Here is a 13,176-nt window from a genome sequence, read left to right as displayed (position 1 = left end):
GTACCACGACCCACTTCTGACAACAAAAATTACTACACAACTCCAGGAGGGGGGACCGAAGCCCGAGCCCCACTGCCCCGGGCAAGAGGGCCAAAGCTGAAGCTCAAGGGTTTCAGCCCCAGGCAGGGGGTCTGTAACTTGAGTCCCACCGCCCAGGGCTGAAGCCCTCCAGCTTTGGCTTTGGTCCCAGGCGGTGGGGCTTGGGCTTCAGCCCTGTGCCCCAGCGAGTCTAACCCAGCCCTGGCGACCCCATTAAAATGGGGTTGCGACCTACTTTGCGATCCCGACCCACATTTTGAGAACTGCTGATCTACTGAGAATACTTCTTTCCCTGTCCTTCCGTCCACCAAAATAAACCATGATATTGAGCCAGAAAAATTTTTAATAGTTTTTTCCACCGATTTTTACCGATTTTGTGGTTGTGGTCATAAATACTGATAAATTCCCAGGAAAAAATACATAAAATAAAAAACAAAAACGAAGTGCCCTACTTATAGCTAACTATTTTGAGCTAAATTTTTCCATGCTGGGTGCCTCTCTTGGACTGATTTTTTTTAATGTTTCATCAAAAATTGTTCATCCATTTCTCAGAACAAGGTTAGGGATATAAAATGCCTCCATGCTGTAGAGCAGGGACTTGAAATTTTGCTAGGACAGTGGTTGGGTATCAAGGATGTGCTGTTTGCTGTCCCCTTAAAAATCTGTCCAAATTTGGCCAAAATTACAGGCCTCTAAATTTCTCAGTTCATCAGTTCTCTGATGACTGCCTACACTAAGCATGCTCAAGTTCAGGACTGCAGGGGTTAACTTTCCTTCCAGTTGTTCCTTTCAGCTGTCAAAGGCTGCCATGGTGCTGAGCATAGAAACAGAGCATAGAGACTCATGTATGTCTAATGATCCCGCTGTTAGTGCCCAGGTAATGAGAAAGAAGGAGAGGAACTGAGCCTGCGTTAATGGCAAGGCGTGGGGGAAGACTGAAGGAGAGACTAAAACCAGGACAAGAGGTCAAGGAAAGTCTGGAGAGAACAGAGGAAGAAGGGTCTAGAGTACATCTTCCCTCAGAACCTGGAATTGAAACAAGATTTCTGAGTCTCAACATTCTATGGATGTCAGCAAGTAGATGTTAAACCCACTGTGCCTTACCTCCCTTCTAGTGGCTAGTCTAAATAGAGGATGACAACCTACAACTGTGATCAGTTATTATGTTAGCTCAAGTGGCAGAGATTTACGCTGTGTATCTGAAGATTCTAACCTTGTTTAAGAACTAAGTGAATGGCAATACGGTTCAAAATTGATGAAATTTGCTTTTTTTTAAAAAAAAAAAACGTGAAACTACAATAAAGTGAATGCTAAGATTATAAAGTCAAGGACACAAAAGTTAGGAAATGCTGAAATTAAGGTTACCCATGCAACCTTAAGTTATTTCCTTCTTTCACAAACTTCATATCGAAATCACGTTAAATTTTAAAATGCTAGCTGCCTACATCTGTTACCTAAATTATATTTACTTATCGAAAACAGAAAAACTCCAAAACTTGTCAGAAATATCTACAGCTAAAGGTTAAGCTTTATTTCAGAAAAGCTATAATACTAAAGTATCTTAAATCTAGTTCTTACCACAGTGTCTTAAAAGAAGGGGGGAAAAAGAGAGAGAGAGAGAAAGAATAAACGAACGAACACATAAGAAACATGCCCTAGGCATGTAAACTCAAAAGCCGCTAGCAAGCACTATCCTTCAGGGCAAATGTGCATACTCAGCCACTACTCAAAGCTATAACTCAGTTTCTTCCACTAAATTTGGAATATTGCACAAAAGATTGAAAAAAAGTAGAGAAGATAGACATGCTGTTTGAATCTAAATGGGCAATTAGATCAAAGAACTACAGTGGCTGAATTAATCATCCTTTCTCCTTCCAGTATTACTTCTGAAGACAGGAGATTAAGCAGCAGTTGTGCTCAGGAGATGGGTCAGAGAATATTTGTCGAAAACTGATTGCTCTCCCAAATAAGGCATCAGATCTACTGGCCAAAACTAAGGGAGAAATGTTGTATAAAGGTGTGTATGGAGCTATACAATTGTCAAAAGAAAAAAAAAATAAATTCTGAACCTTTTAACTGGTTCAATTTCAAAGAATCTTTAGATTAACTAATCTTAATAGCAAATTCAAAACAGAGTATGTACCTCTAAGATCTCTCCTGAAGCCTTCTTCCAAGCCCTGAAATAAATTTCTGCAACATATGCCATCAGAGATCTGTGTTAACGAATTAAGAGAAAAGAAATATTAAACTTCTATACCATCTTTACAATAAATATTGTACAAAAAAAGTTAATATGTTTGTTGGTGTTGAGTGGCAAGGGGTATTGAGGGTATTACACAGTCTCTTTCAGCACTGTTTTTAATACCAGCAAAAACTTGAAATCTATTTTAGTAATTAATACACCAACAGAAGAATATAAAGTTTACTCAGTTACAGATTTCAAAGAAACCCTCCATTAAAATTTTATGTATTTTAAAGAGAAAACCAAAGCACCCACTGAATATTATTGCAGGTATTATATATTACCTCATCTTTAAAAAAAATTAAGGGTATGTTTCCAAAGCAATGCAGTTTTTAATGTTTACATTCCAAAATATGTAATACAGTGATGTCGCAAAGTATTGTGCAGTCTGCTTTGGCAGCATACATGCTGTAACCTTATATTAATGAAATAAGAACTACAATCAAAAGAACTAAGCATAATAGCATTTGCACATTTCAGAAGTGAGAGAACTGATGTATTTATATAGAATAAAATACTTGCACTGAATCTCGAGTGTTTTAAATTATTTAAAAAGCAAATCTGAGAAGAACAGTTCTAAATCAGAAGCATTATGCAGATTATTTTAACTTAAAAAGAATACCTCAGTATCTTTACTGAACTATTTGGCAATTAATCTCTCACAATCTCTTTAAACTGGTACCATATAAAAGAGTACAATGCTACGTAATTAGTAATTTATCACCAAACCAGATGAATTCTTCCAATTAGGCAAATACAGTTTTGTCCCTATCCAGAGGACCTGTGCTAGTTTTTGATATTCTGCAATATATTTAATTGTAGTAATCCAATCAGGACTGGTGCCCCATTTTATTGGGCAACATATAAATATACAAAAACAGAGGTTTGTTTTCACAGCTAGTTAGTGCATGACAAGATGGGGTGTGAAGGTACAGCATGCTAGCCTGCAATGTACTAAACTGACTGTGTGGACCTACTATACTGCACTAAAAATTCCCTACTGCACATGTAGCGTGGTGTACAGTCATATCCGGGCTTGCCACGCATACCTAGCCATGGACACAAGCCATGGGTCAACCTTTTTGTGGATAGAAAAGGAGTACTTGTGGCACCTTAGAGACTAACCAATTTATTTGAGCATAAGCTTTCGTGAGCTACAACTCACTTCATCGGATGCATACTGAGCTGTAACTCACGAACGCTTATGCTCAAATAAATTGGTTAGTCTCTAAGGTGCCACAAGTACTCCTTTTCTTTTTGCGAATACAGACTAACACGGCTGTTACTCTGAAATCTTTTTGTGGATGTATGCCACATTTATATTATGAAGGAAAAGTAAAATTTAAAACCAAAACAGGTACAGATAAGCCTGTGTGTTTTTATAATTTGTGTAAAAATATGAAGAGTCAACATGAAAGTATATGGTTCAAAATATTTAGTTGGCTGACATAAACATCCATATATTTTGAGATTCCATGATGTTTTGGCCATTTGGCTCCCATTCACTCTGAGAATTGTATACAGCTAAACCACCTGTTGTTACTGATTGATGTAGTTAGGTTCACAAGAAGTTCAATACAACATTAGTTGATTACTTTGTAAAACAGAGTCCTTGGGTTTTTAGATAGCTAAAAAAGAAAAAAAAAATCAATACTAAAAAAATACATTCTTCATCCACACATCAGGCCCTTGGGCGCCAATCCCGCAACTTATTCCTCAGAGGCAGACTCCTATGCACAACCTTACTGAAGTCAATGGGAGTCTCCACATGAAACAAGTACTATGCATCTTTTTTATACAGGACATTCCACTTATTAGCTACCTCTCAGTTCCCAGCAAGAAGTTGCTATTATCAAAAGGCAGCCAATAAGCAAAAGGCAGATTTGCAGGGCTGCAGGCAAGGAAGGAAGCACTAGAACATGCCTTCCTGGATGCAGCCCTGCAAACGTATCTGCAGAGGAAAGAGATACCGTGCAGTCACGTGACCCCCAGTACCTCCACTCCCCATGGAAAGTCCTGCTATCTGGGCTGCAGTGCCTCCTTCCTGCAGCTGCCAGGCCCACACCTTCCCCTCCCGGCTACAGGCAAGTTGGCAAGGCTGCAGCCATGAAAGACATGAAAAAGTGGCATAACTATTGCCAATATTTGAATCCTATTAACATTAAAGTCTATGGAACAGGATTGGTTCCTGTAAAAAGGTTGCTATTGGCCAGAAGTTAATATCAGGATTGCTATTAACCAGCATCCACTGTATAGACAAGATATAGAGTTATTGAAGCAATATGGAAGTTATTCGGTATATTTGTAGAACCTAATCTTTTCATTCAGGTATATTTCATCCATGAGCTAGAAGTTCCATCTCTGAAAACTTAAAGCAAAGTTTGCCATTATGAATGCTGGGCTAATCACTGTAACTGTGATACATACTTTGAAAAACACTGCAACTGGTTTTTAATAGTCCCATGGATCATTTTAATGAAGTTTACATTCCAGCTCAACAGAAAGCTTAGGAATCTTCTTCCCTGTTAAGGAAAAAAATGGAAATAAGCCCAAATCAGGAATCATCAATTTAAGATCCATTTCAAGTTGTTAACTGCAAAAAAATGGTTACTAGCCTTCCATAACTGTTGTTCTTTGAGATGTATTCCTCATGTTCATTCCAATGTAGATACGTGCTTACCCCAAGCAACGCCACCGAAAAGTTTTTCCCTGTGGTGTCCGTCGGGTCAGCTCTGGTGCGCCCTGGAGTCATGCTCCCATACCGCTGGAAATAGGGTCCCAGCGGCCCCTCAGTTCCTTCTTGCCAGCTAACTTCGACAGAGATGCAGGCGAGGAAGTTTTGGAATGGACATGAACAACACTCTCAAAGAACAACAGTTAAGGAAGGTTAGCAACCATTTTTTCTTCAAGTGCTTGCTCATGTCCATTCCAATGTAAGCGATTCCCAAGAGTTGCACAGGTCGAGGGTTCGGAGTTTATTGACACGTTAACTAACACAGCGCGGCCAAAACTCGCATAATCTCTAGTTTGCTAGGTGATGGCATAATGGGATGCGAAAGTGTGGACTGACAACCCTGTTGCCATTCTACAGATGTCCTGAATCGGAACTTGTGCCATGATGCTACCGCCGATACTTGAGCTCTTGTAGAATGGGATGTCAGCGGAGGAGCTGGGACCTTCGCTAGATCATAGCATGTGCGGATACATGAAGCAATCCACGATTAAATTTTCTGGGCTGGGACTGGACAGCCTTTCATTCTGTCTGCAATGGCTACAAAACTTTATATCTGTGTGTGAGGATATCAGCAGATATAAAGCGGATATCCGAGGAGCTGCAGATCCCTACTGGGAACGGCAGCAGTGAAAGCAGCTGCACGTCTCACAGGAGCCAGTGGCCCGCGCAAGCAGTTCCTCTGGCGTGGCTGAACCACCTCCAGCTCCGCTCACTGGGGCAGACACCAGACTCAACGGCACCTGTCCCTGGTCATGCTAGTCCAGGAGCATTACTCCTGGAGAAATTCTGCGCAACTGCGCAGCAGAAAAATGCTCTCTCTCCCCCCCCCCCCCCACACTTCCTTGCAGAAAATGATTTCTGTGGGGAAACAAAGAGAAGCTAGCTGCACCAGTACTCACTCACCCCTCCACAGCAGCTCAGATGTGTCTGTTCGGGAAGCTGGGGGAAGAGATAAATCACTGAGGGAAGGGGGTCTGGAGATGCCCTGGCTGCCCAGGGACGTTAGTCCCAGCTGGGAGGGGAGGGAAGGGGAGGAGGACAGAGAGAGAGTTGCCCCTCCACCATTCACGGAGCAGCCGGGGCTGAGTCAGATCAAGATGCAGAAACTTCCCCTGGCTGCAGGAAGCTCCGCACTGTGGGGAGGGAAGGGAGAGAAAGCTGTCTTGGTGCTGAAGAGGGGTCTGGGTGCAGCGGAGTGTGGAGGGGTCTGGGTTCGGGAGAGCAGCTCCCTGTCAGAGACCCCTCCCCCCATCCGCACCCCCAGATCCCCTTCCTCCAGACCCCCTCCGCATCAGGAGCCCCCCAAACCCTCACCCCCCACTGACCCCTACCTCCTGCATCAGGAGCCCCCCACACCCGGACCCACACCCACTGAGCCCCAAGCAGCAGCACTCTGACCCTCCACCCCACCAAGCCCCACTCCCCCAGACCCAACCCCGGCCCTGCAGAGTCCCATTTCCCCTGCACACATAATCCCACACCAAGCCCCTGTGCATGCAGACCCCCCACCGAGCTGCCCGCACCCAGATTGAGCCACACACAACCCTGGTACTCGAGGGAATTCTGCACCAAAAAAATTCTGCAAAGTTCTGCGTATTTTAAATTGTCAACATAACACAGAAACAACAATATAATCACACCATTTTCAATTAATTTGGTAATTTATTTCAAAATACTTGTCAGCAAATAATTGAAAATGGTGTGATATTGTGTTATTTTGACAAAATATGCAGAATTTTAAAATATTTTGTGCAGAATATTTAATTTTTTGGCACAGAATTCCCTCAGGAGTAGAGCATGCAAGCCAAATATCCATGTTATATCCACGGATATAAATTTGGTATCTGCACAGGGCTCTATGGATTTCCAAAAGGGCTTAGTTAGTCCTTTCTATGTAAAGAGCAAGTGCACGCCTAACATCCAGCAAGTGGAGTGTCTGTTCCTCCCTTTTAGGATGTGGCTCACATATAAGACTAGAAGGAAGATATCCTGGTTACTACGGAATTGTGAGACCACCTTTGGCAGGAAGGCCGGGTGTGGCCGCAGCTGAACCTTGTCCTTGAAGGTTCAGCTGTATGGTGTATGGTGGTTCTGAAGTAAGAGCTCTGATCTCTGAGACCCTTCTGGCAGAAGTAATGGCGACCAGGAGGGCCACTGTCCAGTACAGGTACAGCAGAGAGCACATTGCCAGTGGTTCAAATGGGGAGCATTTAGCCTGGTCAGCACCAAGGTCCCAGGAAGGGACTAGCTGGCATACCTGGGGGTATAGCTGCTCCAATTCCTTAAGAAAACAACCACAGATCAAGTTTGAGACAATCAACCAGTCATTCACCCACAAGTGAAAAGTCGAGATTGCAACTAGATGGACACTAATAGATGACATCATTAGGCCATGCTGTTTCGAGGGGAGTAGGTAATCTAGAATAAAAGGGCAGTGTCGACTGAGTAGGCGAGATGCCCTTTTGCGCTGAGCAGATAAAGAATCTCTTCCACTTCGCCAGGTAAAAGCACCTCATCAACAGGCCCAGAGCATTCCAGTTCTGTGGGGATCAACCATGGAGCTTCCATGCCATGAAATGAAGAGACTCAAGGCTCAGATGATGTAGACAGCCGTGGTCCGGACAGATCAGGTCCGGAAACGGGGGCAAGCTGATTGGCCTGTCCACTGAGAGATCTAGGAGGGTGGTGAGCCAGTGCTGATGCATCCAGGTCGGGGCTATCAGGATAAGACACATCTTATCCCTTCTGACTTTCAGCAGGACCCTTTGTATGAGAGGGATAGGAGGGAACATGCAGAAGAGATGGTTCGTCAAAGGGAGGAGAAAGGTGTCTGTGAGCGAATCCGGGCTGTAGCCTAAGAAGGAGCAAAACTGAAGATACTTCTTGTGCTTTGTCGTGAACAGGTCTACCTAGGGGTTCCCCACCTCTGGAAAACGGTATTCACAACGTCTGGGCAAATGGACCACGCATAATGGTTGGAAAAGGATCTGTTGAGATGGTCCACTAAATTGTTCTGTGACCCCGGGAGGTAGAAGGCTTTGAGGTGGATCAAGTGGCTATGCAGAATTCCCACAGGTGAAGAGCTTCCTGGGAGAGGAGTGCGCTCTGCCCTGTTTATGTAAAACGTTGCTGTCATGTCTGTAAGGACCGACACGCAGTTGCCTGCCAAAGGGGGTTGGAACACCTGGCAGGCTAGGCACACTGCAGTCAGTTTCTTCATGTTGATGTATAACAAGAGCTCCTCCGGGGACTAGAGGCCCTGAATCCTGAGGGTCCCCAAGTGAGCCTCCCCATCCCATCACCAACACATCTGTGACAAAAGATATTGGCGGTTGGGGCCTCGAGACTGTGACTATTGCACATACTGTGCATGGGTCTAACCACCAAAGGAGGGTGGAAATCATCGACAGGGGAAGCGAGACTGCCCTGTCCAGATGGTGTTGGCCCAGTGCGTATACCGATGCCAGCCAAGTCTGGAAAGCCCTGAACCATAGTCTCATGTGTTGCACCACATTGGTGCATGATGCCATATGCCCAAGGAGCTTTACACAGTTTCTTGATGCGGTGATGGGGAAGGCTCTGGCCTGGGTCAAGTAGAGAACCACCCCGATGAATTCTGTCCCTTGAACTGAGAAAAGGGTAGATTTCTGCATGTTTATCAACAGCCCCAAGGCCTGGAAAGTTGACTGTATTAACTCCACATCTGCCTCCACCTGGGCCTTGGACCAACCTCTGATCAGCCAGTCATTGAAGATAGACCTGAACCCCTTGTCTCCTTAGAAAGGCTGCGACGACTGCCATGCACTTTGTGAACACCCAAGGGGCCACTGACATGCCGAATGGAAGCATCGTAAATTGGCAGTGCATGCAGTTCACAACGAATCGTAGGAACCTTCTGTGTCCCCAAAAAACTGCAATATGAAAATACGCGTTCTTCAAATTAAGGGCGGCATACTGTCCCCCTGGATCCAGAGAAGGGATAATGAAGGCTAAGGAGACCATGCAGAACTTCAGTTTCTTCATGAATCTGTTGAGGTTTCGCAGGTCCAAGATTGGTCTGAGATCACCATTAGCCTTCAGGATTAGAAGGAGAGGGAGCAGAGCCCCCAACCCCTTAAACTGGTGGAACCTCTTCCACTGCTCCCACCCTTCGGGAGCGATGGCATCTCTTGGGCCAGAAGCTTCTCATGAGAAGGGTCACTGAAGAGGGACAGGGATGGAAGGTGGGAAGGAGGGGAACAACTGAATTGAAGGGTGTATCCCAGTTCTATTTTGCATAGCACCCAGCAATCTGAGGTAATGTAAGCTCATGCCTAATAGAAGTGAGATAACCTGTCTACAAATACAGGGGAATTTGGATCCACACATTGTCCTGGTATGTCACTCCATCAAAAGGCCTGCTTAGACCCTGCTGATTGTCTTATGAGGGGAGGTACTGGAGCAGATGAGGATTGCAACAGAGGCCTTCTCTTCCAGCCTTTACTCCTCCTCCTGCTGTAATCCTGCCTCTGCTGTGGCAGGAAGAAGCAGGACTATTGGCTGGGGCTTATAATGCATCTTGGCAAAAGCCAGTGTATGTAATCAGGGTGGCTCTAGAGTCTTTCAGTCCATGGAGCTTCGAGAATGTCAGCTCCAAAAAGAGCAACTTGCCTTCAAACAGAAGGTCCTGCACAGCCTGCTGCAACTCACAGGGCAAATCAGAGTACTGAAGCCATGAGCTTCTTCTCATGCCTACAGCCAAAGCCATGGATTGGGCTGCTGAGTCTGCCATGTCCAAAGCTGCATGAAGGGACGCCCTAGCCACCAATTTCCCCTCTTCAGCTGAATTTTCCCTTTATGGCTGAAAACTTGCCCCTAGACTCGTTTGGCAAAAGCTTGAATTTAGCCATTGCGCTCCAGCAGTTGAAATCACATCAGCTCAGCAGCGCTTGCTGGTTTGTGATCATGAGCTGGAGGCCGCCAGTTGAGTACACCTTCCCGCCAAAAAGGTGTAGTTTTTTGGCGTCTTTGGCCTTGGGAATCAGCCCTGGCTGACCTTGACATTCCTTGTTTGCCACTGAAACAACCAAAACCCAGTAGTGGGGGAGGGAGGGGTGTACAGAAATTTATACCCCTTCGGAGACACAAAGTACTTCTTCTCCATCCTCTTCACAGTGGGTTGGAGGGATGCAGGGGTCTGCCATAAGATCTTGACAGGGTCCAAAATGGTATTATTCAAAGCAGTGGTCTTGAAGCCGCTGAGATGTCCACCAGGGTATGAGAGATTCGGAGATCTCCTCCACCTGGATAACCAGGTTCTGGGCTACCGTCCTGGGAAGGCGCTATACTTGTCCCCACCACCACCTCAACAGCAGAGGTGGAAGAGGATGCCTGTACTGGTAAGAGGCCTTGTTCCTCACCCTCTGCACCAGCTAGGTCCCATGAGGTAGAGTCTTGCAATTTGGTACCAGGCTAGGCACCGAGGCCTGGTCACTACTCCAAGGGAGGTGGTGCAAGATCTCTTGACTCCAATGCAATGGAGTAGAACCTCCTGGACTGTGCATCCTGGACTGGCTGAAAAGGGTCAGAGATTGGATACTATAGGGCCAGAATGGATACTGTATGGATACAGAATGGATACTGTAGGGCCAGAATGGATACTGTAGGGGCATCTGCCACTGGGTCGGTGGCCAGGCTGTTGGCAGAATACCCAGGCTCATCTCAGTTGTTGGGTGTCACCGATTGGAGTCACTGCTTGGTGACCAGAACGGAGCAGTGCCGACCAGTGCTAGAGAACGGTGCCAGGAGGGAAGAGACCAGTGCTGTGACATCATGTCGGGTTGCCCTTTGATGGCACCTAAGGTCTTGGTACCACGGCCATCCTTGCCTCTGGTACTGCTCCCAAATGGCAGGGGATGGCAATACCAGGAGGGACAGTAACTCCCTCGCTGTCTCAAATTTCTCCAGCATGGATAGTAGCACCAGGGCCGAACTCCAGTGGCTCTCTTTTGGCGGTCAGTCCAAAGGTGCTGGACTCAACTGTGCCCTTCTTGGGGCCGGAGTCAACGGTACCATACACATCGCTGGCAACTCTGAGTGGCCCGGCATGGGTCACACTCTGTCAGTGTCTCAATGTCCCGCAGACCTTGGGGTTGGGGAATGCCCTAGTCAATCTTTTTCTGCTTTTTTCTAGGTACCGGCGATGGAGAGCAGTGCCAAGAGACCCTGGAATTGTCTTCCTTAGCACTGGAGATGAGTGTCGGTGCCGGGAGTCCTGAGCCATACACCCAGAGTGCTTCCTAGGTACCGGAGAAGTGGAACAATGTTCTATCTCCCTTAGAGATGCCAAGGTGCTTCTTACTGAAGCCAAAGTACCCAGTGCTGGGTCAATGTGACTCTGCTCCACAGGGGGAAAAGCACTGCCTCCATAAGGAGGAACTTGAGTCTAATGGCCCTGTCCTCTTAGGTCTTGCAAGTCCTTGCAAATCCTGCAACGCTCCTGCATGTGGGTCTCCTTCCAGACACTTGAGGCAGATGGAATGTAGGTCGTTAACCAGCATCAGCTTATGGCATGATGCACCCAGCTTGAACCCCGGGGTCCAAGGCCTACCCTGATGCCAGGGAAGGGCTAACCCCACTAAGCGGGGTCTGCTACAAACAAACAAACAAAAACTCAAACTCTAGAAAAAGAAGTATTTACAGATGATCAGCAAAGTCCACAGAGAGGTACTGAAAAAACGCAAGGATGAGCAGCAGTTTCAGTGACTTTCATGGGCGGTAAAAAGGAATTGAGGGGTCGGCGGGGCCTTATATAACGGTGCTATGAGGGTGCAACTCCAGGGGGCACCACAGCTGACCCAACAGATACCACAGAGAAAAACTTTCCAGCGGCGGTTCTCAGGGCAAGCACACACCTACACTGGAATGGACATGATCAAGCATTTGAAGAAGAACTTAAGGTCACAGGTAATGTTTCTTAAAGAAAAAAATTTCATATATTTCAGTGATATTCTGATTGTTTAAGAAAAGTAGTAAGATTCTTAAGCATTTTTATTTCCTAGTATAACTGAAGAATTGCTTAGTATTCACTTGTACTGCAGTAGTGCCTAGGGACTCAAACTGGATATCAAGAACCCAATATGCTAAGTACTATGTACAAGTTCAGGCTAAATTCTCCAGGTACTATACAGTTCACCTGGTACTAAGAGCCCCTTAATAAAATTGTTAAGTCAGGTGTAGAATCCCATTAATGCACTATCTTTCAAAAGGCAGAGAAACTGTTTACACATAGTGGTGATTTTCTAAAGTCTTTTTTAGTGAGAACACAGATTTGTAACATAGTCAAAACAGTATTTCAACCTGAGGAAAACTGGAATTGTGGTTGGTCTATGGAATAATGGGTCTGTAGTAACAAGTGAAGGCCTTATAAAAAACAAGATCTGGAGAAACAAGCATACATGTTGATTTGTTGCTGAAAGATAGCTAATGCAGATTTATACATTTGTATAATAGCTAGTTTTCAATGCTTCTATCGTCAATATATAAATAGGAAATATTAAAGTAAACCAGATCATTCAGAAACTACCTAACTAGAACAAAATTATTTAACATGGCTAATATTACCCTTAATTCATATAATTATATTGTTTCTGTAGCATAGGATGTGACCAAGCAAGCACAGTTCTGAGACTTTTTCAATACCTTTGAATGCACTAAGTCAATGACACAGTAACAAATTTAGAATTTGTTTTTGCTGTAGTGTTATAAGAATAAAACAACTGGTTCATTACCATACTGTCTCCATTGGCTTAATATATATCTCAGTTTCAATCCATGCTATGACATTTTAAGGTGTGTAATGTATAGACCTCAATATTCCCTAGTGTGCAAACCAAAGTAAAAAGTTACAGCTGAAAACAATTTTTCACTGAGAAGCGATCAGGTTTAAGACTTCTGCAAACACAGTACAAATCTGAGTCTGCAGAAACTGATAATACTTCAATAATTCCAAAAGTGGGCTATGATGTAGAATCAGAAGGGTAAGAATTATACTGTAGTTTTTGGAGTGCTTTTTCCCTTTCCTGACAACATTCCTGCAGCACAGAAAGGTTTGTCTGTGCTTAGGGAGACAAAAGTCAACGGTGAGACAATAAGAACTGGAAAGCCTGTTTCACAAGGTGTT

At 44.9% G+C, this 13,176-nt stretch overlaps 1 protein-coding gene across 1 annotated transcript in view; it reads right to left on the bottom strand.

The window, feature by feature from the left end:
* NCAPG2 (non-SMC condensin II complex subunit G2) overlaps nucleotides 1-13,176 on the bottom strand; it is a 116,242-nt gene that overhangs the window by 84,117 nt on the left and 18,949 nt on the right. The window contains exons 7-8 of the mRNA XM_077808360.1: nucleotides 4,709-4,803; nucleotides 2,183-2,252 (exon numbers count right to left, since the gene is read on the bottom strand). Of these exons, the coding sequence (XP_077664486.1) occupies nucleotides 2,183-2,252; nucleotides 4,709-4,803 (165 nt within the window). The remainder of the gene's footprint in view (nucleotides 1-2,182; nucleotides 2,253-4,708; nucleotides 4,804-13,176) is intronic.

Source organism: Eretmochelys imbricata, chromosome 2 (genome assembly GCF_965152235.1).
Source record: "Eretmochelys imbricata isolate rEreImb1 chromosome 2, rEreImb1.hap1, whole genome shotgun sequence".
NCBI lineage: Eukaryota > Metazoa > Chordata > Testudines > Cheloniidae > Eretmochelys > Eretmochelys imbricata.
Note: the sequence above shows the minus strand (reverse complement) of the source record. Positions and strands in the feature narration are given on the sequence as shown.